The sequence below is a fragment of the Ambystoma mexicanum genome, chromosome 12 (genome assembly GCF_040938575.1).
Source record: "Ambystoma mexicanum isolate Mex_15411 chromosome 12, UKY_AmexF1_1, whole genome shotgun sequence".
Taxonomy (NCBI): domain Eukaryota; kingdom Metazoa; phylum Chordata; class Amphibia; order Caudata; family Ambystomatidae; genus Ambystoma; species Ambystoma mexicanum.
Genome location: NC_090936.1, coordinates 433,417,363 through 433,443,950, shown reverse-complemented (window position 1 = coordinate 433,443,950; position 26,588 = coordinate 433,417,363). Strand labels below are relative to the sequence as shown.

Below are 26,588 nucleotides of genomic sequence, written 5' to 3'. Positions count from 1 at the left end.
GCCATTGGCTTAAACGGTTTGTGCGCCAGGGCGTCCAAGACTATGTTAAGGTCCCACACGGGCTGCGGTCTCTTGACGGACAGGTGGAACCATGGAAAAGTCTTCCTCCGAGTTCCTGTAATCTCCAATGGCTGCGAGGTATGTGCGGCAGGTGTCCAACTGCATGTTTGAGTGGACGAGGTGCGCCGAGAAGGAGAGCACGTTGTCTAAGGTGCATGCCAGGTCGTCGATTCCCTTGGAGTCTGCCCAGTGGCAGAATCTGAACCTTTTGCTTTTGTACCGGGACCTGGTCGCCTTGCTCCTGGAGCCCTGTATGATCTCCAGATTGGCCTGTGAGAGGCTGAGGAAAGCGTTATCTGCTCAGGTACCACGCTGTGAGGGCTAGTTTCCCTGGCGCCGGGTGGATAACTGTGCCCCCCCTGCTGTTCCAGAAGATGTGCTGGGCCCGTCGGGAGGTGAATTGGGGGCACCTCCGAGAGACTAAGAAGCTCCGAAAACCATGGCCTGGCCGGCCGCCATGGAGCTATTAGAATGATGAGGAGTTGGCGAGACTCCTTGATCTGGCAAATTACCCTGTGAATCAAGGGTGTGGTCGGAAAGGCATAGGCTGTCATACCGATCCACTGGAGGTGAAATGCGCCCCCCCCCCCCACAAAGCCGGGGCCCAGACCTTGCCAGGATGCAAACTGGGGACACTTCTTGTTGTGCCCGGTGGCAAAGAGATCCGCTTCCAGGTTGGATTCCCCCAGGGCCCACTCCCAATGTTTTCCAGGGCCCACTCCCACACGCTGATCACCAGTCTGCACAGAGGAGGGGATCTGGTGCCTCCCTGCTTGTTGACTTAGTACTTGCTGGTCGAGTTGTCCGTCTGGATGAGGACAACCTTACCCCTGAGAAGTGGTAGGAAGGCCCTGAGCGCCAGCCAGATGGCGTTCAGCTCTAGCCAATTGATGTGGTATTCCTGCTCCTGTCGAGTCCAGTTGCTGTGAACCGAGAGATCGTGCCACCCTGAACGATCTCTCGAGGGCTGGAGAGCCATCTCCAGCCCTCGAGCGAGGAATCCGTGGAGATTGTGGCCTGCGGAGTGGGCCGACGGAAGGGCTTGCCCCTCCGTAGGTTGCAGTCTCTGGACCACCAAGTTAGGTCTGGGTGGAGAGATGAAGGAACGTTGATCAGCTCGGATTAAGAACACTGCTCCTGCTTCCATGAGGCTGCGAAGTGCAGCTGAATCCTCCTCATCCATAGTCTTGTGTGCAGGACGGCTAATATGACCGCTGCCATTAGACCCAGGAGATGTTGGTACCACCATGCCGAAGTTGCTTCTCTGCTGTGGGTGGTTGCCTTCTTGATAGCAGAGATTTTGTCCTCCAAAGGAAACATCCTCTGGGAGCAAGTGTCCCAGATGAGGTCCAAAAATGTCAGTGGGCATAGATTGCAGCTGCAAGTTCTTGAGGTTGGGCGAAAATCCCAGATCGTGCAGAGTGTTCATAAGGGCATGGGAAGAGTGCTGAACCGCATCCGGAGATGTAGCCCCGACGAGCCAATCGTTGAGGTATGGGTAAATGTGGAGGCCCTGCGCTCCGAGGAGGGCCGCCACTGAATTCATGAGCCTGGTGAAGACCCTGGGGGCCAAGTTGAGGCCAAATAGAAGGACCTTGTACTGAAAATGATAGCCCATGATCCTGAACTGGAGGAAAGAACGATTGGGCTCCCAAATCGGGACGTGCAGGTACGCGTCCTTCAGGTCCAAGGAGCACATCCAGTCTCCCTTGTCAAATGCCTCTGCTATAAAAGCTGGCGTAACCATCTTGAATGTTGGCAGGGGTAGGGAGAGGTTGAGGGTGGAAAGTTCCAACACAACTCTCAGGCCCGCCCGGTGGTTCTTTTGAATGGCGAAAATCCTGGAGTAAAACCCAAAGCCTTGCTGAGAGGGATGGGACTTCCTCCACTGCCTGGCTCTCTACGAGCGACCAGATCTCTGCCAAGAGTTGCTTTCCCAACCTGTGGCAGTGGGGGGGAGGAGAGGCTGGGATAGGGAGGCGGTACCACGTGGATATTATGGAGAGGATCCAGGGGTCCGTGAAATTCTGGCGCCAGAAATGTGCATGGAGAGCTCGCCTGCCCTCCACCGGAGACACGTCGAGCCGAAGGGGCGTGTCATGCCTTCTTTCCCTCGAAGGCTGTCGCGGAGGAGGGGGACTGGGAAAAGCCCTTACTACCCCCCTCCCCCTTTATGTTGCTTGCACCGGTCCTGAGACGGCGAGCGGTCTGGCTGCCGGGATCTACGTTCCTAGAAGCCTCGGAACCCTCCATACGTACGACCCCTCTCGGAGCGCTGCTGAGATTGGGTGTACGCTTTGGGCGCAGTCTTTGTAAGGATGGATAAAGACTTGGCCATTTGTGAGCTGTTTTTCTTTTTGTCCAGTTCTTCGTCCGTGGAGGAGTGGGACAGTAGATCTGGTATGTATTCCTGGACCTCCGGGTTGAATTTTGTCGCCCGGAGCCAGGCTGTCCTTCTCATGTCCGTGGCAATCCAGATGACACGGCCAGAGGTGTCAATATGGGCCACTGTGGATTCCATGAGATTGTGCGCCACCAGTTTAGCCTCCGCTAGCCCCGCCTTAAAATGTGATTGGCTCTGGGTGGGGAGTTCCGGAAAGAAGTCTGCAATTTCCCACCATAATCTTTGGTTGGCGACAGCCAGCATGGCATCTGCGTTGGCCTGATGAAGATGTAAGGATGCGATGGACTAGAGTTTCTTGCCATACGCCTCCAAGATCTTCTCCTTGCGTAGCAGCGCTGCAGAGGAGGCAGCGGAGGACGACAGGCTTGGAGTACAGTGATGCTGCAGCGATCACCGAGGAGTGGAGCTGAGGATGGGCCGAGATCGAGAGTGTATCCCCCTCCATCTGCCTGTACTTGGCGTCCAGGCGTTGATTGACCGGCTCGGCCGAGTGGGGCTTGAGCCAACCCTTCTTGGGCAGGGATACTACATCGGTTTGCATAGGAATCCCCGTTTTGGCAGAGTGGCGTTGCGTGAGGACTTCAGCCATGACCCCCTCTGCCGGCTGCTTGACCTCGAGCTGGGGCAGACACTCTGCCAGCCCAGTAAGACGTTTGTGGAAGGCCCTGGCCGAGGATGGCGCGTCAGGATCCTCCTCCTCATCCATATCCTGTGGATCTGGGGGATCCTGTGGAGGAGTAGTAGTTGGCGCCGGAGGCTGGGGTAAAGGGACCACGGCCGGAGGCTCAGTAGGCAGGTACGGAATAGCCTGAGGCGTCAGCTGGGGAGCCGGAGGCCAGGATCTGGGGTACCGACAGAGGCGTCTGTGATGCCGTCAGCATTGCGGGAAGGACTTCCCTTATGGCGTCTTTGATGACCCCCATCCGAGGTGACTTCATGAGGCCGAGGAACTCCTCGAAGAGGACCTCTTCACTGGCTGAGGTGGCGGCAGGGGGTGCTGACGGGGTAGCAGGGAGCTGCTGGAGCCGCTGCATACCCTGTCCATATGGACGCAAAGGGAACCTCCCTTACGCAAAAGTGGGGTAGACTGTAGGCCACGAACCTGGCTGAGGCCAGTCCCACCTTGACACTCCTTCGCCAAATTCCAGGAATGGCGTCAGACGGGTGCCTCTGTCTGGCGCGGTGGCCATTTTGTCAAGCTGCCTGCAACGTGCTGCTCTGCCCGCTGGGCCCGGCCTCGTCCAAGACTCTTGTGTGTGGATCACAAGGCCTACCCTGCTCCTCGGGCCTAGACCCGGTAGGTGCGACATCCTCGACCCGGGGGTCGGTAGAGCTGCATTTAGGCGCCTCCTCTGACATATTGCCGGTATTGGGATGTAGCCCATCGGCCATGGTGCTGGTACAAGGGTGGAGCCCCTCGGCTGAAAACCTGGTAAAAGAACCTTCCGGTCCCTCAACACTGTCACCGGGAGGATCTGAGGGTCCCTCGGCACAGAGGCCGGTGGCTACAGCAGCCTCGGTGCACGTGCTGGTAGAAGGACCTAAACTGTCCCTCCCGCGCGGGAGAGGCCCTGGGAAGCAGCCTACCATGCGGGTGCAATGAAGACTATTGGCCCTACCTTGGGCCTGGTTCGATGTTTCACAAAGTTCTTGATGTCCTCTGGAGGCAACTTCTGGAAGAGCTCCCTCCACCTGGCTAGTCTGTTCTTCAGCGCTTTCAAAGACAGCGAGCCGCACGCTGAACAAGCTTGCCAACCGTAGTCTGGGCCAAGGCAACGTAGGCAGAGGGCGTGGGGGTCTGAAGTTGGTAATAGCCCGTTGCAGGCTGGACACCTGCTGAACCCTGTAGAAGTCGACATGCGCCTGGGAGGAGCGTGACGCCGGAGGACCAAGTACCTGAATGACAAAAGGACAAAAAAAGAAGACAAAGGACAAGTATCTGCATGTGGAATTACATGGCCAAAGCCAAACCCAGGAGCGCTGGTGAATTTGGCCCGTTCCCGTCGACGCGGAAAAGGGGACTGAGGTGTGGTGCCAGAGGGCAGAGTCAGGGCAGCGCATGCTCCCTGGGCCGCACCTCCACGCGCCTCTAAATTTAAAGGGGAAGGTTTTTTCTGGTGAAAAAGGTTACGTCTCCCGTCCCTTTGAAGGGACGCCCCCACACAGTATGGAGTAAAGGGGAAAGGGCATAAGAGCATGTATATTTTTACTTGTTTAACGTTTGCATATTTTATTTTTACATTTTGAAATAGTCTAAAATCTACTACTACCACTATTGCGAATTATTTGGTTCTTAGTAAAGGCTGCACCATATAAAATTCCTAAATATGAAATTGTATATTTGCCATAGATGGAACCTGATAGAACAGTGACAAATGTTAACCAAACTCTAGTGTGGCCAATTTCACAAGCTGAGCTTGCCAAAGCTCTTTTAAAAACAAACATCAAACAAAACATCACCACAAATGTTTTACTCTTGTGCTGACTATTTATTTGATAATTTAAAAGCCAATGGTAAACAAAATTAGGTGAGGCTACTAGTATGTACAATTGTCAAGATAATGCTTTTCTTTTAATTTTGATAACACTTACTTGATTTTTCACTTCTTTGGCAACACTTCAAAAAACGATCTTAAGTAGGAGTACATATGGTTTTAATTGGGGTCCTGAAAAGATGCGTTATTTATGGATTTGGCGGACATCGGATGTGTCACGAATGATGGAGATCAATCTTGCTTATATTACCCAAAACTTTGAGTCAGATCTGAAAAGGTGGAATGAGCTGAAATTGAGTCTTTGGGGCAGGGTACATGCTATTAAAATGACATCGACTCCTAGGATCAATTATATGATGAGCACAATTCCTGTACAGATCAAAAAAGGTTTCTTTAAGAAAATTGAGGGCCTGATTCAAGCATTCCTATGGGAAGATAAGCAGCCTCGTTTGAAACTGTGGAAGCTGCAGATATCACAGGGGAGTGGTGGTCTGAGAGTTCCGGACTTTGTCAACTATCAATTGGTGTTTGGTGCAAGGCACCTGGTCCCATTCATTGAAAACTCGAATGATGTATGGACACAGGCAGAAACTAGTAGATCTTCCCTTTTCTCCCCTAGAGCTATTCTTACTTCTGTGGATGGAGCTGGCTGAAAATCCTTTCCGCCAACACCTTTTATCAGATCATGTTGGAGAGCACTTATGAAGAAAAGGAAACAGGATATAGTAGGTAATTCCATCACCTCAATCTGGCTGAATCCCGACATAAAGGTGGCCGGGAAAGCTTTTCTCTGGCCTAACTGGCTGCTAGGGCCATACAGTGTCTGGAAGACCTGATGGATGGACAAAAATGGCTCAATTTCAATCAACTATCTACAAGTAAACATCTCCAGGATTGTACTCTAGGGGAATACAGAAAACTCAAGAAGGCATTGATGAACAAAACTCCTGGTGCAGACGGAGGGTGGCATACCTGTCTGAAAGAATATAAAGCAGAAGGTCATATGGCCTCAAGACTATACAAAAAGCTGAATCAATTCAAGAAGCCAAATTCAGAATTATTGGACAAAAGGTCAGTTATTCTAGACACAGATGAGCGAAAATAGGTGGTCGAACATCTGCAAAAATGTGGCTTTAACATCTCTAAATCTGGGTGATAGAAGTAGTCAGATTAGGATATTGAACAGGGTTTTTTAGACACCTGAAAGGCTTCATGTAATGGGTCTTTTTGACTCAGAGGCGTGCTGGAGATGCAGACATTCTAAAGGAACGTTTGAACATATGATTTGGGAATGTTATGACCTGAGGCATTATTGGAGGAAGGCATCACTGAAAATGAATGAGGTTCTCATGCTTGATGTGGAATTTGACTATAAGTGTGATTCTGGGCGCGGATGAATTGGTGGCTGAACTCGCATATCCTCAAAGATGTAGGTTCCACAGAACTTCGAACTCTGCCAAGAAAGTTATTCTAAGGAAGTGGAAAGACCTAAGTTTGTAGAATGAATGGATTTCAGATCTCAGATTGGAGAGAATTATCCTTTTCAGAAACAAAAAGATTAATTTATTTGATCAGATTTGGGGTAGGTTCCTAGCTCTCTTTACATGAGAATGTCTACTACCCTGTACATATTACCTTCTGATGTTTTTCCTACTGTGGTGAATTTTGTGATATATGTTTGTATCGTTTTTGTTTTTGCTGAACTGTTTTTTGCTGATATGTGTTTTTCTCTTATCTGTTGTGACTGTAAATCTAATAAAAACGTAAATATTAAAAAGAGAACCAAAAATCCACAATCAGAAGCAGAATGACAAAGAATCAGCCAGTAACCTACAACTGTCAAGGAAGGGCACTTCAAAATAAGAACGGGTGGAGGTGTTAAAGGACTTTAAAGCAAGTGACAAAGTATTGTATATATGTATATATAACTGTTGTGCAATTCTTTCAGATCCCTTGCTCCAATTGGTTGTGTGGGCAATCAATCAGCAGTAGAAAAGTGAATCCTGGAAGATTACCAACACAGCCAATTACAGCACATCAATCACTTTACAAATATGTACTTGAATAACAATGCAGTAAATGGAAAACACCACCTTAAAGTAAAGCCTCCAATCAGAACTTCAGAAGGCAAATTATCAACTCTTAACCTGAAAATATGCAGCTGGAGTCCCCAATGGAAGGGATGTAGACAACGACTGCCGAGTGTTCGCTCCCTGTGAAAAGCAAAAAACGAGCTGTGGGTCTTGAAATGCTGTCCGAGTAAGATGAGAATAGGGTAGAGAAAATTCAGCACCCAATGATGTAGAAGAGCCTGATGGTGGAGGAGAAAGAAATTCCCCAGGATCAGAGGAGGTCTGTTGTGAGAAGTCACTGGAGTATTCAGGGCTGCTTTCTGTGTGAATATGTTGCATCGGTTCATGCCAAACAATAGTAGGTTCAGGTACTGAATGGTGACATTGCTCTTCAGTAACAGGTTGCAGTCGACAATGGGGGCCTGCAGCTTGGCCAGAATCATCCTGATTGAAATCAATGGACCCTCGCCTGCTTCTGTAAACCCTCTGTGTTAAAAAGCTGTTTCCATCAGCTGAAGGAGAGCTTGAGGTATGCACGTGGAACTCAAAGACACAATTGGAACTGCCTGGAGGTAGCAGTGGTGGTGCAGAATGAGGAACAAAGATCTGGTGGAAAGCCACTTGTGAATCATTGGAGGCATGTGTTGATGCAGTGTACTGACCAGGATCCAAATGCAGGCTGTGGATAGGAGGTCCAGTGTAGGTCTGCCCATAGTTTTGGCGGTTAAACGAGTGCTGTGGAAAATGTTCATTTTCTGGTATGTATCCAGTTCCAATAGAGCTGAAATATGCAAGTTGGTCAAAATGTTCTGGCTGTTGTTGCGAATGCATGCTATTTAAATAAGTGGCTTCTTGTAATTTCCTATGAGATTGTTCAGGTACTAGTGGGCCAGGAAGAACATCACTGAAAACAGGAAATGGCTCAAATAAAGGCTGTGTATCACTGCTGGGTGGGAACAGGTTTTGGCCAACATTTTGCACGGAGTGTTGGTATTGCCGAGATTTGGCTTCCAGGAAAGAGGTGCTCTTTCGTCGCTGAGTGAGGCCGACCTTCTGAGGGTAAGCTGGTTGTGGTGGTGGTGGTGAAAAGGACAATGGCCGCTCGTGAACAGTTGGGTAAAAGAGCTGAGAATCTGGGTATGCTGGGGCTCCCACGGACGGATGCACCATTGACTGTGGCTGCATTGACATGAACAAGACAAGGAATTCATACATTAAGATAGAGGAAAAACAGTACATTGACAAACAGCGACATGGAACGTAATGCTTGGGATCGTTAAAGGCTGCAAGTTCCAAGACAGTCAGGATAAAGGGAATTCTTAGAGTGCAGGAAAAGTTGTTTGGAAAAACAGATATTGGTTTAGAATATTCATTAAATAAATGCATATGTGGTCAAGGTGACTGTATTAAAAAAAAGGAAATGCTTGTGCCGCCAGCTGCTTTTATAGACTAGCTAGTTAAATGTAAAGTGTGCATAACTGGCAATTTGGGACTGTTTCTTGGTGGTCAAAATAATGTATTATTTGTACAGTTTGCTAGGTGTAAAGCAGAAACATTTCTAAACCCAATTCTCCAGCTTCAAATGATGTGCTGCAACAGTGTCTTTTCTCCCCTTTGTTTCAAGTGAAGGTGACAAACAAGGCACATCCAACTGCACAATCATTAGGAAACATTATGTTCTCTAAAGTTAGAACTACAATGTTCCCAATAATGAAGGAGCCATTGTGTCTGAAGCATTTTTAATACATAATGCAGTTTTGAATATATCTGAAGAGAATGGAGTGCTTGTCAATTAGTGTGAAGGAAGGGCATTCAATAACTATGCAAATGAAGATAAACAAGCATGTATGGCATGTTGGGATGAAATCAATTAGTTATGCAAATCACATCCAGTCCACGATAACTACCCAACACTTCTTTACTACTGTGCTCTTTCGAGACAGGAACACTGCATACAATTATTTAAAACAAACCAGAACACTAGAAATTAAATTGAATGAATATGCTTGTCCCTGGTCTCACCTTCAAGAGGAAAATGAAATTATGCAATTACTACAGATCTATATTCACATTTCACGGTGGCCAAGGATTTAATTGTACCATGTTTGAATGCTTTCCTCTTTTAGGCGTTTCCTACACTTCTGTAGTGACAATCTTAAAAGCAGGAGCAAGCTTCAAGGCATGTCCTTTACGCAGCATTACCAAGAAAGAGCAATAAAAGCAGATTTATAGGACAGTGGTAAGTAAAATGTATACTATTTGTCCAAATGCCCCTTCACTGTATAAATAACGGGAGACCTCAAACAGCTGAGGGGGTCTTCAAACCTGTGTACAACAACTTAGCATGAACTATGAGAAAGGGGCTTGTGCAATATGTGAACCAATGTCAAAGAAACCCAGCTGCAAAGCAGACCACAGACCATCGAACCAAGACAGGAGGTTTGTGAATATTACTAATATCAATGGGGCCTGCAGACAGTCAACTAAGCAAACATTTGTCTGTGTGTCCCTTCGCTAGCATATGGGATGAGACTACCAAGCCGAAGATAATGAGTTAGGTGTATAAAGTTTACTCTAAATCCAGGTTTTTCAAGATCATGCACAAACTCCAGATTTTCAATCGGCATTTAGAATGCTAAATGTAGAAATTATGGAGGGCTGCCTAGCTAAGCACTACACAAACCTATGAAATAGTGCGCATTTGACAAACTGCAGCACCTGATGTGGAGGAAGAATCTTTGAATTTAGTTGCAACAAGAAAATCTGCTTTCTCATACTGCTGGCAGTTTCGAAGACAATCAAAGGAAGTCAACAAGGCATAGTATACCTAGAGCTCAGCAACCTTAAGTGATATATATCAACAAGGAGAACGTCTCTTATCCATTGTGGGGTCAACACAAACTAGAAAATGTTTTTATAGTGTGGTTGAAGGCATTCAGTGTACTGAAACTGCTCTACGCAAGAATATCAGGGGGATAATTTCCATACAAACCCAAAATTATTTTGAGAATTAAGGATTAAACTGCCTTTGTGAAACAAATGTCGAGGAAGAAAAAGTATGGAATTTAACAAGTAATCAAAATACAGAACTATCCCTCCTGAAGTGAGTATGGTTAGAGAATGCTAAAAGCTTGAAAGTAGAATTTGGTTGCACACCACCATTAAGGTACCACTATGGATCTGGCTTGTTAACAGTACTAAACATATTTATGCCCATCATAATTCCATACGTAGTAATGCTCAGAATAGATCCTCATCAGGATCAATGCCTTGCATCCAGAATGCCAGATAATCTATGAAACAGTAAACTTAAATGCATGTTTCAGCACCTAAAGTATAAGTAAACGGTCAAAAATATAATAGACATTTTTATTGCATCTATATGCATTTGAATAAATGGCACAACCATTTGATTTTATGTTAGAATTTTCACTAGTAAATAGCCTGGCACCATGATCACCAAAATATTGTTCATTTACCCTCGAGCCGTATTTCAGAAAAGATGAGAAACAGGCATTAAGGCACAAGCAAATGATATTGTTATGAAATATACTTTTAAGAGATACATCTTTTCCTTGGATTCAAAGCTAAAAATAGGAAGTGGTACAAACTGCATACCAGTCCCCTCAGCTACAGGAGGCCAGTGTTGTATGTAGGGGATCAATGAGAATGTCTTATACTATACATTACAGTGGATGTCTACCTACCTGCCCTACTGAGAGCTTTGAACAACCACTTACTGTGCGGTAGATGTTTATCAACGTACCTTTTCAAGCTCTCCTTCACTCCAGACACCCATAGGGCCTTCAATGACTAGCTGTTCAAGATGTTTAGTCTTATTGAATTTATTCTTAAGACATTATGTCTTCTTGCATTTAAACTGCTCCCACAGACCTCCCAGCCCTTGTTTCCTGAACTTACTGACTGCTATATTTATGTAATGCTGCGTTTTATTTCTTATACTTTTCTCCTCTCCACACCCATGGCACTTAACTGTTGCTCCATGTTCCAAGACTTTGAAGTTTCAGGAACCCACCCTTTTCTCCCTTCCACTAGAGGTGCTAACAACGACTACCTTGATAGTTGACACCTCACTAAACAAAAAGATTACTTGATCAATAACATCCAGCGGTTATTTATTCAAGTAGAAAACCTTTGAATTTGTAAAGTCGAACAAGCATCACCAAAGACACTTTGGCCCTCATGTAGGGTCCGTAGGGAAGTAGCGTCTCCCTGTAGGTCATGGACGTAGGTCATGGATGAGGTAAGACGGGTGTCACAAAAAATATGATTGGCATAATCAGGCCAAAAAATGAATACCGTTAGTCTCTGAATGCTTTGAAGGAAAGCCAAGTGTGCGACCATTTTAAACTACATCTGCAAATGGAATAACTGCCTTCAACACTGCTGCCTATTTTGAATCAGCACTCGCAGGTAGGTCAAGGGTTTTAAGACTGATACCAAGGTTGAGCACACGCCTCAATTAGCAGTTCATGTGTCCTGGAAGTAAGCTTGCCCAGAGGAAAACACTAATAAGACGTGTCTTGCTAGGATTCACATTTAAGTAGGGACGTGATCCTTGCAGTTTCACAAGAACCAAGTCAACTGAGCATTCAACCAACCTCATTGTGCTCCCATCCTGGGCTGAGCAAAGGGCAATCGAATTATGCATCATGGCACCAGTCTTATACTTCTCCAGAGATGAGATCTTGCAGTATTATGGTATGTGAAGGTGTCTGCAATAATAGCTTTCACCGTTGACAGATGTAGGCAATTACCAATTCCTCAATGATAGACCATCATAGGACCTGTAGAGGATGGAATATTTGTTTTTTGGTGAACTATCTTCCAAGAGCAACTCTAAGCAGTCACCCACACATAGGTTATCAGGAATGAGCAGTTTAGATTTCAAGATAAATATTCGGTGAGACCATTTTCCCATATAGAAAAGCAAAAAATATGACCTATCTGATAAGAAAGTATTCCGAAGATCAATGAGACACACTGCAGCTTCTAAAAATGGGCTGATAAAAACGAAGGCTCAACATGTTGACTTCCTGAATGTTTAAAATCAGTTCATGAGCTAAGTCCATGCCATACTTGAAATAAGCAGACAGGACTTAAGATGGAAGAATTGTTTCTACTGGTCCTATTTGAAGTGTGGACTAGTACTTCATGTGGCGCTTGGTGGATCTTTCGACATTATGATGATGGTAGGAAATTTCGAAGACCAATGACCTGCTTCATTATTTTTCAGCAGCCATTTACCACATACGTTTTAGCCTCTGAGTTAAAAAATGCAGCCCTTTTCCTAAAAGTGTTATTTAAGCACAAAGTATAGGTATGAATTCAATTAGACTGTTTAGGAGCGATTGCCTTAAGGTCACTCGCTTTTCTTTCTTGAATGCAAGGCATTTGTTATTTCCTGTTCTTTGTGTAGTTGCAGCAGATTATCATTGTTGGTTCAGACAATAATTTAACACCCCTCGAAGTAGGTAAACGCAGATTACATGACTGGGATTCTGTTCTGATTCTTTCCTAACATTTGGCATTTTGGTTCCAAAGGCAATTTTCTCAAAAGCAGAGAGTACCACATGTACAAACTCGGCATCCAAGAGTGCTGATTGCTAGGCTCTGATTGGTTATATTGCCATTGGATTATGTTACAGATAAGTGGTGTAAAGGATCCTCAGAAACACAGGGTTCCAAATTGACGGGCACTAGGTAGATCCAGCTTGTAACCTAGAAGAACCTGGTTAGCTTGATACCCACAGCTACCAGAAGCTACTTTTGGCTCCCCATAACAAATACACCTTTGTTAATTTACCTTTGAGCATGTGGGGCAATCTTCAAATCAACATTGGTACACATCTATATGACATTTAAAGTATAAGGGGGGATACATAATGGGCAAAATTATAGGTTTGTAACTTCTGTGGAAGTTACATTTGCAGAATGCTATGTACTAGCGTGTTGTTCGCCATATGTAGTTCCTGGTGATTGGTTAATGCTAGAAACCCAGGAGCTGCTTTTATCTCCTGCTTATGCAATCTTTATTTCGATCCTGGAAATGTGCAATAAGTGTCCTTCACATAGAGAACATTTGATGTACTTTGTTGATGTGCCCCTTATATGATAGCCTGTGTAGCCGATGGATACTACCTCTTGTTAAGATTGAGGCACAAATATCAATGCAAAGAGATTTGTGCATCGGGGCATTTACTTTAATATGTCAAATGCACTTTCAACCTGTGTCTCAACTGTTCATTTTTTGAAGGGAGCAGGATTAATACACACTCATTTTATACATTTGATACTATGAACTGCGTTCTCCAAATCGTTATTGCATACATGAATCTTTATTTTAAGATGTTAATCACTGAATTGTAATGCATTGAATCTCGATTGAATTTTCTGAATATTTTCAGGAATCGAAATAACCAAAAATGATTCTACAACACAGAATGAAAAACTAAAATCCCGAGACGCAAAGACCTTTTTAAAGTGCAATTCTTTGCCTCCCGAGGGAGCAGAGGCCCATGGTCGTTGGCTAGAAAAGTGGCGGGCAACCCTTCAATGGATCAACTAAATGTACACAGGTTTGCTGCCCTCTCAACTGATTAAAGGTCCTTCGGGAGCGATATACATAAGTATAAAGGGCATTTGATTGAACATTTAATAGAAAGGCTAAACAAGGAGTAGGAGGCGCTCAGTTACCAGTAATTAAAGCAAATCCTGCCATATTGCTCTTCCTTTGTTGAGACCACATACCAGCATTTATTTAATGATCACTTATCTGCACAGGACACACATACAGGGTTGGCAAAGAGGGTAGGCAGGCTGGAGCGTCGATGCTTGCGAGGAGATGCAGAGTGCATAGGTAGGACACTCTCCAGTGCCTTTGACAACTTTTCAGCAAACGATTCCTCAGGGGCAGTCCAATGATGGGAAGGAGAGAGTGGATAAGACGGTGTTGGCTGAGGGGAATTAGGAGCACTGGGTGGGATAAAAGACAAAGATGCAAAAGGTGCGAGTTTGGAGAGACAAACTGACATGCTACGACCACGTTGAGGCTAAAGAGAAGAAAAATAAATAATAATAAAAAGAAAAGTCAGCCAAAGTTCAAAATCAAATCTGTTCTTCACAACAGTATTGAAAAGTAAAACAGGCCCTGCAAAAGCAGGTAAACAGTGTGGTTAAAAATAACTTCATGAAATATTGAACAATCATGTGGCAATGGTCCCTTGTAAGGCGTTGCCCGTTTCATTTAGTGAAACAAAAATAAAATGCATTTCATTTTAGATCATAATAAAAGTCACAATTTTCCTCTCAAGTCAACAAACCTGTAAAATATCTGAAAGGTACAGTCATACAAATTATGTTCATACAAGGTAAATCTAAAAACTGCTTTACCCAAGATGCAGGCTATAAAGCATGCACTTGGTCTACCAGGTTCACATAGCTGAACAATTACTGGCATATGTAACCAGCAAGAACAAACTAACTAGTCAAGAAGGAATCAGATATTCATACACTATACAACAAAGCAACATAAAACAGTTTCTGATACATGAGAAAAATCCAAAATGTTGGTAAGATTGAGAATGAGTGCACACAGAGGGAAAACATGCATGTTTTCACCCGCATCTATATTAGACGAAGAACACCAACGATCTTTGCAGTCTCATTATCAGTCTAATTGTGGTTTATTAAATATGTAATGCATTCTACTTGTCAGAGTAAAGTTGATTGATTATAGTTAGAAAGTTACTTTCCCAATTACAATTTGTAATACTCCCTGGGTTAATTTTGATTCCAAAGCTCGGTTTTACCATCACTGTTGCCCCAGTGGGAGGGTTGGTGGGTGTTTCACCAGTGAAGTTTCAAAATTGCTGGGAGCTATTTAGCTCCTGCTTCTAACCTAGGAGAACCTTGTTAGCTTAAAATCAACAGTTACCAGGAGCCACTTTGGGCTCCCCATGCCAACTGGTGCCTTACAAACCTGAATATGTGACATTGATTTATTTTAGAATGTAAATAAAGAATTAGGCCACATCTAGGACACTTAAATATAATGGATCATACAGAGTGGGCAAGAGTTAAAGTGCACATCTCATGTGAAAGTTAGAATTACAGTGCACTGGATACTCGCTGATGGTTCCTGAGCAGTAGCTCCTGTCTACTATGCCTGATACCCAGGTGCTGGTTTTACCTTCTGCTCATAGAATCTGAACTTTGAACCGTGCAGTGGTATGTGCTGAATGTTGCAATTCACTGTTAGTGAACATGTCTACATTAGGCTAAATAAGTATACAGCAATAGAAATTGTCATAACAGTTCAACAAGTGTGATAAAGCAATTGATCCTGCCACACAAAAGGTTAAAAGAAATTATCACTTAGTTTTATCAAAGCACTTATTTTAGGTTAGAAAATAATGTTTAGTGTGCCCATAAGGATAGACATATGTCATTGAAGCAACTGGATCTTAATTAACATGGAAGCACTTGCTGAAATGTAAATCTATTTTAAGACAAGTATTACTAGGTGCTTCCTTTCAAATGTAGTAGAATTGTAATAATGTCAACATTCCATGAGCCTTATCCACACACAACCAAAATCACTTCAAGCAATAGAGGACTTTGGGACCAATCCTAAATCACACATTGAAGACAACACAAAGTCAATGAGGCCAAAACACCAACTATTTCAGCATATGCCAGGGTTTTCTCAGGTTTCATTTCAAGACTAAATATAATTCGACTGGGATCCCAAAGGAAGATTTGCAAGATTTATTTTAACGGTAGAACTAATAAAAAAAATAATGACTTCCAGTACATGAACACAACGAAAGTCAAATGCTAGGTGAAACCCTGATGTAAGCATGATTGTAAGACCACCAAAGGGTGTTTCATCACCCAAAACTGCAAGACATGATGTAGCAGCGCCGCTTGAACAGTTCACTAGAATAAAAGCTAAACTGTAGGAGAAAAACACATTCCAGAAAAGGAGAAAAATTGACGACAAGCTGATTCACCAAACAGTCTAGTATTCAGAACTCTTAAGACGTGACCAAGAACAAGAAGAACTACAAAACACAAAGAAGGACTGTTTGGGGTTACCATCTGTGGGTTGCCCAAGTCTATTGTCACATCAAAATACCACACAGACTAATTGATTCTACAAGTTGCAATGTACAAACATGTGTAGCCATTATCTCAATCTTGCCTGCGTTGCCAGTGTTTAGCTAAAAGGCACATGCTCAGTTATAGAACTGGGCATGTGTCTGCTATTCAAATTAAAAGTTTCACATTTTATTCTGGGTTCTATGTCTAGCAGAGGCAGTCAAAAAAGAAGAAAAAGTAAAAAGAAAACACTTTCACAAAAGTTGTCTTCGAAGAATAGAAAAGATCGAGAGAATCATCCTCATCTCTGGTGTAGGTTACTCATTCATCCGTGCACCATTGCAGAGGACTCACTGCTGTAAGGGATACTTGCAGTTGATATGTTTGAATTCAGTTGGTAGAGCGAAAACCCCACTTAACCACCAGAGCTACCTGCTGATCGTTAGGTTACTCTGTTTACTTTGCGTGCTGTACGTAACATTGCTCTATCAATTTTTTAGAGGGCGATATAGTGAAAGAAACAACCCTCAGCTGTGACATTCTTTGTTTGTCACTAGATTGGATTGTTTGTGAACTGATCGGTTTCAGTGGACTGTTAGTGTACCACTTTCTTCAGGGCTATCAAAAGGCGCCAGTCTGCATGCCTCATCTTTTCATGCAACGTGGTCTGCGGTTATTAGTACTATGCCCACCTGTAGGGATGACAGGTTGGGTGGAGGGGGTGTAGAGGATGCATGTGCAAATTAACGTATCTCTAGAAAAACTGCCTGTATGCCAATTAATCTGTAACAGGTCGACTGCTTACCCAATCTGGGGTTTCTTCACTTTGGGTAGGGTTAGTGGTGGGTGCTAGTCCCAGGGTGCTAGGAATGGAAAGCGCGGTTACCTGAGGGCCAAAGACCAAACATCAGCAGGCAAAAATTCTGACATTTCTTGATTGTTAGTTTCTGTGCCAGTTATCCTTGTTTATAGTCTATTGCGAGCCGTGCTCAAGAGCGTGGGCTCATTTTGTAATACTATCAATGTGTACACATAAACCAATCCGCTATGATCGGTCCTGTTTCTGCTAAATATACTGCTCGTCCCTGCGGACATCTCTCTCCCTCAAACCTAGCAATGGGGGGGGTGAGCGAGCGTGCGCCGGGCTGAGCGTCAGTCTTACCTGCTAATGTGAAGCGAAGTGCGTTAGCCGCAGGGTCTGGTGAGCCGTGCGTGGTCTCTGAGCGCGGCGGCTCACCAGTCTCAGTGCATATCTGTTGCCAGGACAAAGCGTCACGGGAGCATAACAAAGATGGAGGCTTGCTCGATGCAAGCAGGCCGCCATCTTTGAGTGTAACAGAGACAACGTGTCTTAGTACTGGTTCCATCCTACACATGAAGACAAAGCTATCACCTGGTATTTTCAACCATATTGGTGCAAAGGAGGCGACTTGTTGGTAATGTCGTACCTCAAGCACCAGATGAGAGCATCATCTCAAAATTGGACAAACCTTGGCCAAATGTTTACACAAATCAGGCCACATTTACTGTATCAATGTCTAGCTTTAAGTAAGCCTCCTGTACAATTCTGGCGGGCTCGTGGATGGTGGTCAGTAGTATGTTAGTCTACTAGACGTCCACCCTGGTCATTACTTATTGTATGTGTACTATTCAAAACATAAAACGTACATCTTGAGCACAGTAAGATGCGTTATCTCAGCATTGGACGCAATTAGACAGAAAGTGTTCACAAAACAGGCCACATACAATGTATCAGTGTCCAGTGACCTTCAGATGTATGGGGTGTATTCTGGCATGAGGATTTGCAAGTAGGCCCTTCTGTCCCATACCGACAGGCCTGGGCTTGGATTTACTGGATCGTGGTCAGTAGTGTGTTACTCTACAAAGATGTAAACCATGGCGATTACTTGTTGTCTGTTTACTCATCTGTGTAGACATGGAAAATACTTAGAGCATAGTAAGGAGCATGCCATAGAGTTTCAGATCTATGGTTGGGTATCATGAGTTGAACAACTCTTTTTCACATGGTCGCCAAAGTTTGCCAACATGTAGGTTCATTCAGGCCAGTTAAATCTGTCGTAAGGCGAAATATTCATAACTGTTCCCTTCTGTAGAACAAGTTACTCTCTTACCTGGTAACGTTCTTTTGATGGGATGGTCCGACGACGTATTCCATATCGCTCCCTCCCTACCTTCCCCGCTACAGAATTTCTTATGCGATTGCAGCTTACGTTTCCGCAAGGCTTTGTGCGTCAGACTGGCAGAAGACTGGTGGCACACGTTCTGGGAAAAAACTACAACTGAGGCTACGGGCGTTGTGCGTCCTACTTATAACATCCAGTGACGTTGGCTGTCGGAGGAGGTCCTCGAGGGTGGCGTATTGACGTCATTGACGCAGGCGCCGAAGATTTTCCGAAGCAACACAGCTGTGGTGATTACTGTCAGATATGGAATACGTCGGAGGACCCAATACCCTCGAAAAGGAGGTTATGCATGTTGCCTCCCCTCTTTGGTACTGACACCTTCAATGATTGCCCATGTGAAGTCTGATGGATCATGCGGCTTAGCTATGAAGTGTTCCACCATCGGGGCGGTCAACGGATGCAGGATCTGTGTTCTGCGAGTCTCGTCTTCAATGGACGTGTTGTCATGCCTACATAATGCTTTTGGCAAAGGCATGTGATGACATAAATGACGTTTCTGCTGTTGCAGTTCGTTAAATTCTTCTGGATCCACGGATAGTGCCATCCTATGTTGATACTTGTAGATCTTTTTGGGGTCGCGCAGGCACTGCATTTGCCACAGGGTGTATGACCCACTGCCGGATTTTGATTCTACAAAGTATTCGGTTTTGTTTCTTTCTTTGTAGGTGTGAACGAGGGAGTCTGGTAGATTCCTCCTCTTCATGGCGAACTTTTGGAGTGTTGAGGATGTGTTCTCCTACATTGAGGATGGGCCATAATCTGAGGACTTCTTTCTTGAGCCTATTCGCTAGGGGAGAGAAGCTAAATATGGCTGTTATTTTGTTGTTGGTGTCTTTCCGTTTACCATGGTGTTCCAGGGTCACATTTCTTGGTATATTCTTTGCTCTCTTACGAGCTTGCTTCACTAGGCGTTTGGAGTATCCCCGGTTCAGTAGTTTTGTAGTCAGCTGGTTAGATTGGCGGTCATAATCTATGAGGTTTGAGCAGTTTCTCTGGTACCTCAGGAACTGACCAAAAGGGAGGTTGTTTCTTAGGCAGGCCGGGTGGAAGCTGTTGAATGCAGGAGTGAGTTCCTGTCTGATGGTTTGTTGAAGACAGTGCTTACAATCATCTCATTCCTTACTTCCAGGTTTAGATCTAGAAAGTGCACAGTACTCTTGCTATGTGTTTCGGTGAAGTTCAGGAAGGAGTTTTGTTAGTTGAGCCAGTTCATAAAGGACTCTAGTTCTGTTTCGTTCCCTACAAAAATTAGCAGTACATCATCGATGTATCTTGATCATAGTTCTATCTTGGCAATCCAAGGGTTGATCTCATGGTAGATTTTTTTTTCTTCGAAATCTGCAACATAGAGATTTGCGAGGCTAGGTGCAAAGATGGGGCCCATTGCGGTGCCGGAGATTTGTTCGTAAAAGGCATTTTCTTCTAAAAAGTAGTTTTTTGTGAGGGCGATTTCTGCCAGTTGCATGATCAATGATACTGGGGTTTGTAGAGGTGGATCAATATTTCTCAGGACCTTTTCAATCACAGAGTGTGGCCATTTGTGGTATCTTGGTGTATAGAGATTGAATGTTGTTAAGACGGATTTCTGAACTCTGTCCTGGAGGGGCAGAGGTTCAGAAGGCCAGCCTAGTTTCTTGGAACAGGGTAACCTCTGGACAAGCCAGACCAATCAGGGTAGCGATGGCTGCGGTCAAGACTAGGTCTCAAGAGGGGTGAGGGTGACTAATGCCCGCAATGAGCACACAGAGCAAGGACGCTTACAAATTACTCCAGACAGGTGTTATATTAAATATATAGACACATTTATTACAAGGCCTTTGTAACATCGACCTTAGTAAAGAATCACAGTAAAACTCCAATAAACCTACACATAACAATCAATACAATATATATATATATACAAGACCGAGGGGTCTAAAGAGTTAGAAGCACAAAATATGCAGACCACCTAGATGGGGAGGAAAACAGGTAGTGCAAGAAATCGTTAGACCCAGTTCGACATCAGAGGACACCTAACTAGAAGGAAGTCCGAGCCCTACGAAGAGTGGAGCCTTGTGCTCAAAAGTACCTGCACACGCGGGTGCCAACAGGCAAAGGAGAGTCTCTTCAGGGAAATCGAACAGTTCAGAGAGGTGAACGAAACGATGATGAACAGATCCCCGCTACTCGAGCGCGGCCTCCACTTGTGGGCAGAAGCAGGGCGTGAGTGCGGAAAAGGGTTGCTGTTTACAAAAGCAATTGAAAGCCACAGGCTCCTGCGGGAGGGCAACCGGTTAGGGTATTGACTACTCACCGGTCCCCGATGCAGGCAGACCCAGGCTTCTCCGGTTCCGTTTCGGTACTGGCAGGTTCTGATGCGATCAGCAGTGTGTCTCGATGCCGTGTAGATTCCGCAACAGCAGGAGTCGGGGTCGAGGGTGTCCCAAATGCAGCCAACATGCACAGATTGTTACCACAGCAGGGCAATTCGGCAACCCCGTGTATTCCGGTCCCAAAGCACACGTCTCACTTCAGACCTGGGAATGCCAAGTGTACGAATCGTGTGAGAGTGCTGAGGACTCGGAATTTAGCAGCAGCCAGACGGCGGTGACAGAGCAAGATTCCTGTGTAGGCTGGTCAGTCCACTGGATGGCCGAGGGATGCTTCTGAAGGCTTACGTACAGGATTTGGTGAAGATGCCGAGAATAGTTGTTCCCACTATTCTAAAGGGTCGAAGCGCCTTTGCAGACCTTCTCGTTCGATCAGAGGCCGAGTGGTCTTGCAGGACGACAGCGGTGCAGGGTGCCAAACCTTCAGCGGGTCAACAGCGATTCCTCGACTCAGCTTCTTAGTTGCAGGATACTTGGCTCCTTATCCTTTGTTCGTGAGAACTCAGGAGATCGACATGGTAGTGGTGTTTTCAGCCTCCTCTTATCCAAAGTTCCCTTCGCGGCAAAACGGAGAGGGCCCAATGGGAGATCCGCTCACAAACACTCACACCATACGTGGACCTATCACGGACCACGGTTGTCCCAGGCATTCAGGACACTCTAGACTCTCTGGCACCCAGGATGTATATTGGGAACAGACATCCCCGCCCACATCCTGGAGGCACACACAAGGCATGCAGAAGCCTGCAAAAGCGTTGTGTTTCGTGGCAAAGTGCATGACCAAATAAGGACTGCCCCGGGTCGGCTCGACCTGGGTGAAGGGGCAAGACGGTCAGCGGACAGGACAAATAACCTCGTGGCATGGCCATATTGGAGGCCATGCCTCACATTTGGGCCAAACGCGGGAAGCGCGGTTAACATGGCGAAAAAGGGTTCAAATCACAAAGAAACGATAGCCGCCACCAGTCCCACCCGTGACACACTTGCACATTTCATAATAAGTCGAGCGAGAGTTGCTAGGGCCTTTGCAATGACTAGAGACCCAAGAGCGCAGTAATGTCAGTTACGGTGCACTCGATTCATGTTGCGCAAAAGCTGCAACATGAGGAAAGGACTAGGGGAAACAAAGTCTCCCAGTACTGACTGTGTTAAGGGCATGTCAGTTTCCCCAGAAGAATTGAGCGAAAGCCCAGAGGAGTGTGGCGGAAGGCTGCGCTTTTCTGGCAAAGTCTAGATCATAGTGTAAAACAACAGCAAAAAGTTTGGGGGTTGCCATATGGAAGGAAAATTACCTACAATTATGAAATCTTTCCTAACAAATGTCTAGTATCACCAATAGGTTCCGTGTGGAATTGAATGGACGATTCTTTGTCAATTAGAGTACTGCAGTGGTCTCTTTCAGGTAAGATTTCATCTTAGTTACCTCAGGTTTTAGAAAGAAGTCCACAAATTGAGATAGGGGTTCCAGTATGGATCCTATGCCGGATACAATCGGTCTGCCTGGCAGTGGAATTCTCCCTTTGTGCACCTTAGGCAATGCATAGAATGCAGGTTTTCTGGGTGCCTTTGGATTTAGAAATTCATATCCCTTGTTACTGATCAGTTCTTCTACACCAGCTTCCTCTAGGATAGGAACTATTAGTTGTCTGATGGCTTCAGTGGGATCGCTGCCCAGGGGTCTGTAGCTTGTGCGGTCATCGAGAAGATCCAAGACCATTTTTCTATACTCCAGAGAGTCCATTATTACAGTTGCTCTGCCTTTATGTGCAGGTTTTATAACGATTAATTATTTGGCTGTAAGGGATTGCAAAGCCATTTTGTTTCTTTTTGAGAAGTTCCTATAGCCTGGTGTCTCCTCTTTTTCAAGTTCCACAAGTTTTTTTTATCAAGGCTCGCTCGAAGGTGATCGATTCTGGAGATGTGTAGGATGGAACCAGTACTGAGACACGTCATCTCTGATACACTCAAAGATGGTGGCCTGCTTGCATCGACCAGGCCGCCATCTTTGTTATGCTCACTTGACGTCTTGAGCGTCCTGGCAACAGATTTACACCGAGACTGGTGAGCCGCCGCGCTCAGAGACCACGCGCGGCTCGCCAGACCCTGCAGCTAACACACTTCGCTTCACATTAGCAGGTAAAACTGACGCTCAGCCCGGCGCGTGCCCGCTCACTCCCCCATCACTGGGTTTGAGGGAGAGAGATGCCCGGACGGATGAGCAGTATATTTAGCAGAAACAGGACCGTTTGTAGTGGATCGGTTTATGTGTACACATTGACAGTATTTCAAAACGAGCCCATGCTCTTGAGCGTGGCTCGCAATAGACTATAAACAAGGATAACTGGTACAGAAACTAACAATCAAGAAATGTCAGAATTTTTGCCTGCTCATACATATGCCACTGCATATGGCTGATGTTTGGTCTTTGGCCCTCAGGTAACAGGGCTTGCCATTCCAAGCACCCTGGGACTAACACCCACCACTAACCCTACCCAAAGTGAAGAAACCACGGATAGGGTAAGCAGACAACCTGTTACGGATTATTTATTATGGCATACAGGCAGTTTTTCTAGAGATACGTTAACTTGCACATGTACCCTCTCCCCTCCATCCCTGCTGTCATCCCTACAGGTGGGCATAGTACTAATAACCGCAGACAACGCTGCATGAGAAGATGAGGCATGCAGAATGGCGCCTTTTGATAGCCCTGAAGAAAGTGGCACACTAACAGTAGTCCACTGAAACCGGTCGGCTCAAATAATCCAATGTAGTCACAAACAGAATGTCATAGCTGAGGGTTTTTGCTTTCAATATATCTCCCTCTAAAATAATCAATAGAGATATGTTACGAACAGCTGCAAAGTAAACAGAGCAACCCAACGATCAGCAGGTAGCTCTGGTGGTTAAGTGGGGTTCCCGCTCTACCAACTGAAATCAAACATATCAACTGCAAGTATCACTTACAGCAGTGAGTCCTCTGCAATGGTGCACAGAGGAATGAGTAACCTACACCAGAGATGAGGACCATTCTTTCCATCCTTCGAAGACAACTTTTGTGAAAGTGTTTTCTTTTTACTTTTTCTTCTTTTTTTTAACTGCCTCTGTTAGACATAGAACCCAGAATAAAATGTGAAACTTTTCATTTGAATAGCAGACGATACATGCCCAGTTCTATAACTGAGCATGTGCCTTTTAGCTAAACACTGGCAACGCAGGCAAGATTGAGATAATGGAAACACATGTTGGTACATTACAACTTGTAGAATCAATTAGCCTGTGTGGTTTTTTGGTGTGACAACAAGACGACACAGCTTCCTTGTATTCATAATTAAAACAGTCAGACTAGAGGAGCAGTTTGCTTATTAATACCAAGCTCTGTCCTAAATAAATATTTTCAAGTGTAACAAAGGAATCAAGCATATAAAAATCAACGAAAAGGAACAAAGCATAAATAAGGGTGACGGCAAGGCCAAAACGTTACCCTTGTGCAAAAATAATAACAGCATTAGTCAAATAACTTGGAATGGTGAAGGTAACGGAGATCAACGCTGGAAGGATAGCAGCATTCTATAGTGGTCACATGCAACATTATATACTGCCTATTGCAAGGTATTACCCAAATTGACCTTTTACAATTGACCTTTTGCACAATTGACCTAATTATAGGGGTCCTAATTGACCTTCTGCACAATTGACCTTTATATTATTTTAGTTATTTTATATATGCATTGGGTTAGTTTTGGATTATAAATAATATAAGGGGATTGGGTGGAGGGTTGCAGGGGTTTTTGGATTGGGTGGGGGGCTGCAGAGGGTTTCCCCCCGCATGTATGTCCTAATTGACCTTCTAAATTAGGTCAATTCTTCCGAGGTCAATTGTGAAAAAAGTCAATTAGTATACAACCCTATTGCAATACATGCTGAATTAGACAATCCCTCAAAACTGTTTCCCATTCCACCTCTTCCAACCCTCCCAAATTACTTAAATCCTAAGTAGCACAGCAACATTCTTCATATACAGAAGATTAACAGTTTCTCTTTGGAGAAACCCATGTACATAGTTTCCGCAAGACATGTTACAATCACACTTGAACCCCAAGAAGCCTTAATTAGAATGCTCACTTTTGTTTCGAATCACAAAGGCCATAAGAAAACTTTGGGATACTAAAAGGAACAAACATTTGGATAGAGTTGTTACTTTGAGTAACCTGCTACGTAATAGTGTGATTTAATGTCATGCATCTTGTCACTAGCTTATAAAGTATTTTGAAACAAGAAACAAGACCACACACACACACACACACACTTCAGCTCTTACCCCTGTGTGTGCTAGATATCCTCCATGTGGCTGTTGTGCTTGACTGCTTGGAGTACTATAACCAGAGAGTGAAGCGGTGGAGGTTGCTTGTTCCTGCAGACTGCCGTATATTATCTGCTGACTGCCAACTCTTGATTCAATATGTACAGATGATCCATGCCCACTGTCAACTGTTCCATCAGCTGAAGTAAAGAAGATCAGAGGAAAAAAATAAACACTTAACTTGACAGTGATTTCACAACACTTCTCCCAATAGATGGTGACACCCTTTAGAATCTTCTCCTGCCATCAGGTGTCCTTTGCCCAAGTTATGGTGATACTCTGGTGGGTGGCAGGCAGAGCTACTGGAGGAGCCGGGAAATGTGCATGAAACTCCAGGGCTCTCCGAGTCACTTAACACTCACAGATTGCCATTCCATTACACTCTCAGCCACTACAAAGATGCATGAGAAGAATGTCAAAAAGCACAAGAGGGAATCTTGGAAAGAAAAAGGGAGTAGTTTCTTACCTCTAACTCCATTTCTCCAGCGTTGGTATCTTTCATGGATTCACATGCTGTGAAGATTTCCTGTCGTCAGCCTGGGAAACCTCCAACTTAGCGTTTTACTATGGAAAATATTGACACTTTAGTGTGCTAGCAATGTTCTTTTTGGGTGCTGCAGGCTACACCAATAGGACGCCTGCTATAAATAGGCTTCCCTTCAGATATTAACCTCCAAAATAGAGGAAACCCAACCAAGGTTTGCCTGCGGGGGCGGCCTGTGGGCACATGTGAATTCATGAAGGATACCAAGGCTGGAGAAGAACAAGTTACTTACCAACGGGTAACGTTCTTTCGATTGGATGTTCCTCCAACGTATTCCTCATCTTAGATGTAGTCCGTCCAGCTTTGCTGCTCTTCGTAAAAAAATTTCGGCAGAGGGCGCTGTGCGTCGAGTCGATGGTCCCTCGAAGGCCTCTGTCAAGGGTGACGTCATCGGGTGTATAAGTAGCACACGCGGCGCCAGTTGGCCTCAGTTCTGTTTTTCCCCTCCTTTGTATCTGATCTTGTACTGTGTAGGTTGTGCCGGTAGAAAGGTATCACCCTTGCGAGATTTGAGATGGCAAGAACCCGGAAAAAATCTACAGAGGGGTAGGTTGGGAGGGCGATGAGGAATACGCTGGAGGAACATCCAATAGAGGAACATCCAATCAAAAGAACGTTACCAGATGGTAAGTAACTTGTTTGAGTGGATTGTGTCCTCCAACGTATTCATCTTAGATAGGCTCCCAAAGCAGTATTTTGCATAGTTCCTCTGGAGGAGGGGTCAGATTTTTTCCCCACCAATGCCTTAGATGGCGGAATAAAGCACTGCTTTTCCAAAAGTCAGTCCCCTAGACTGGGAAGCATCCAGGCTATAGAATTTTGAGAAGGTGTGAAGTGAAGGCCAAGTTGCTGCTTCGCAAATGGACCTTATTGGGACACCTCTTTGAAGGGCTGTGGAAGAGGCGATGCCTCTGGTGAAATGAGCCCTTAACCCATCTGGTGGGTCTTTTTGTGCTA

At 44.9% G+C, this 26,588-nt stretch overlaps 1 protein-coding gene across 8 annotated transcripts in view; it reads right to left on the bottom strand.

Annotated features, from left to right (window-relative positions):
* The window catches only part of WNK1 (WNK lysine deficient protein kinase 1), a 2,404,646-nt gene that overhangs the window by 1,355,031 nt on the left and 1,023,027 nt on the right, over nt 1–26,588 (bottom strand). For 6 of the 8 annotated variants that reach the window (XM_069628604.1, XM_069628602.1, XM_069628603.1 and 3 more), the window contains exons 8-9: nt 25,046–25,227; nt 7,107–8,210 (exon numbers count right to left, since the gene is read on the bottom strand). In XM_069628604.1, the coding sequence (XP_069484705.1) occupies nt 7,107–8,210; nt 25,046–25,227 (1,286 nt within the window). The remainder of the gene's footprint in view (nt 1–7,106; nt 8,211–25,045; nt 25,228–26,588) is intronic. The other 2 variants (XM_069628608.1, XM_069628609.1) reach the window with 1 other exon arrangement.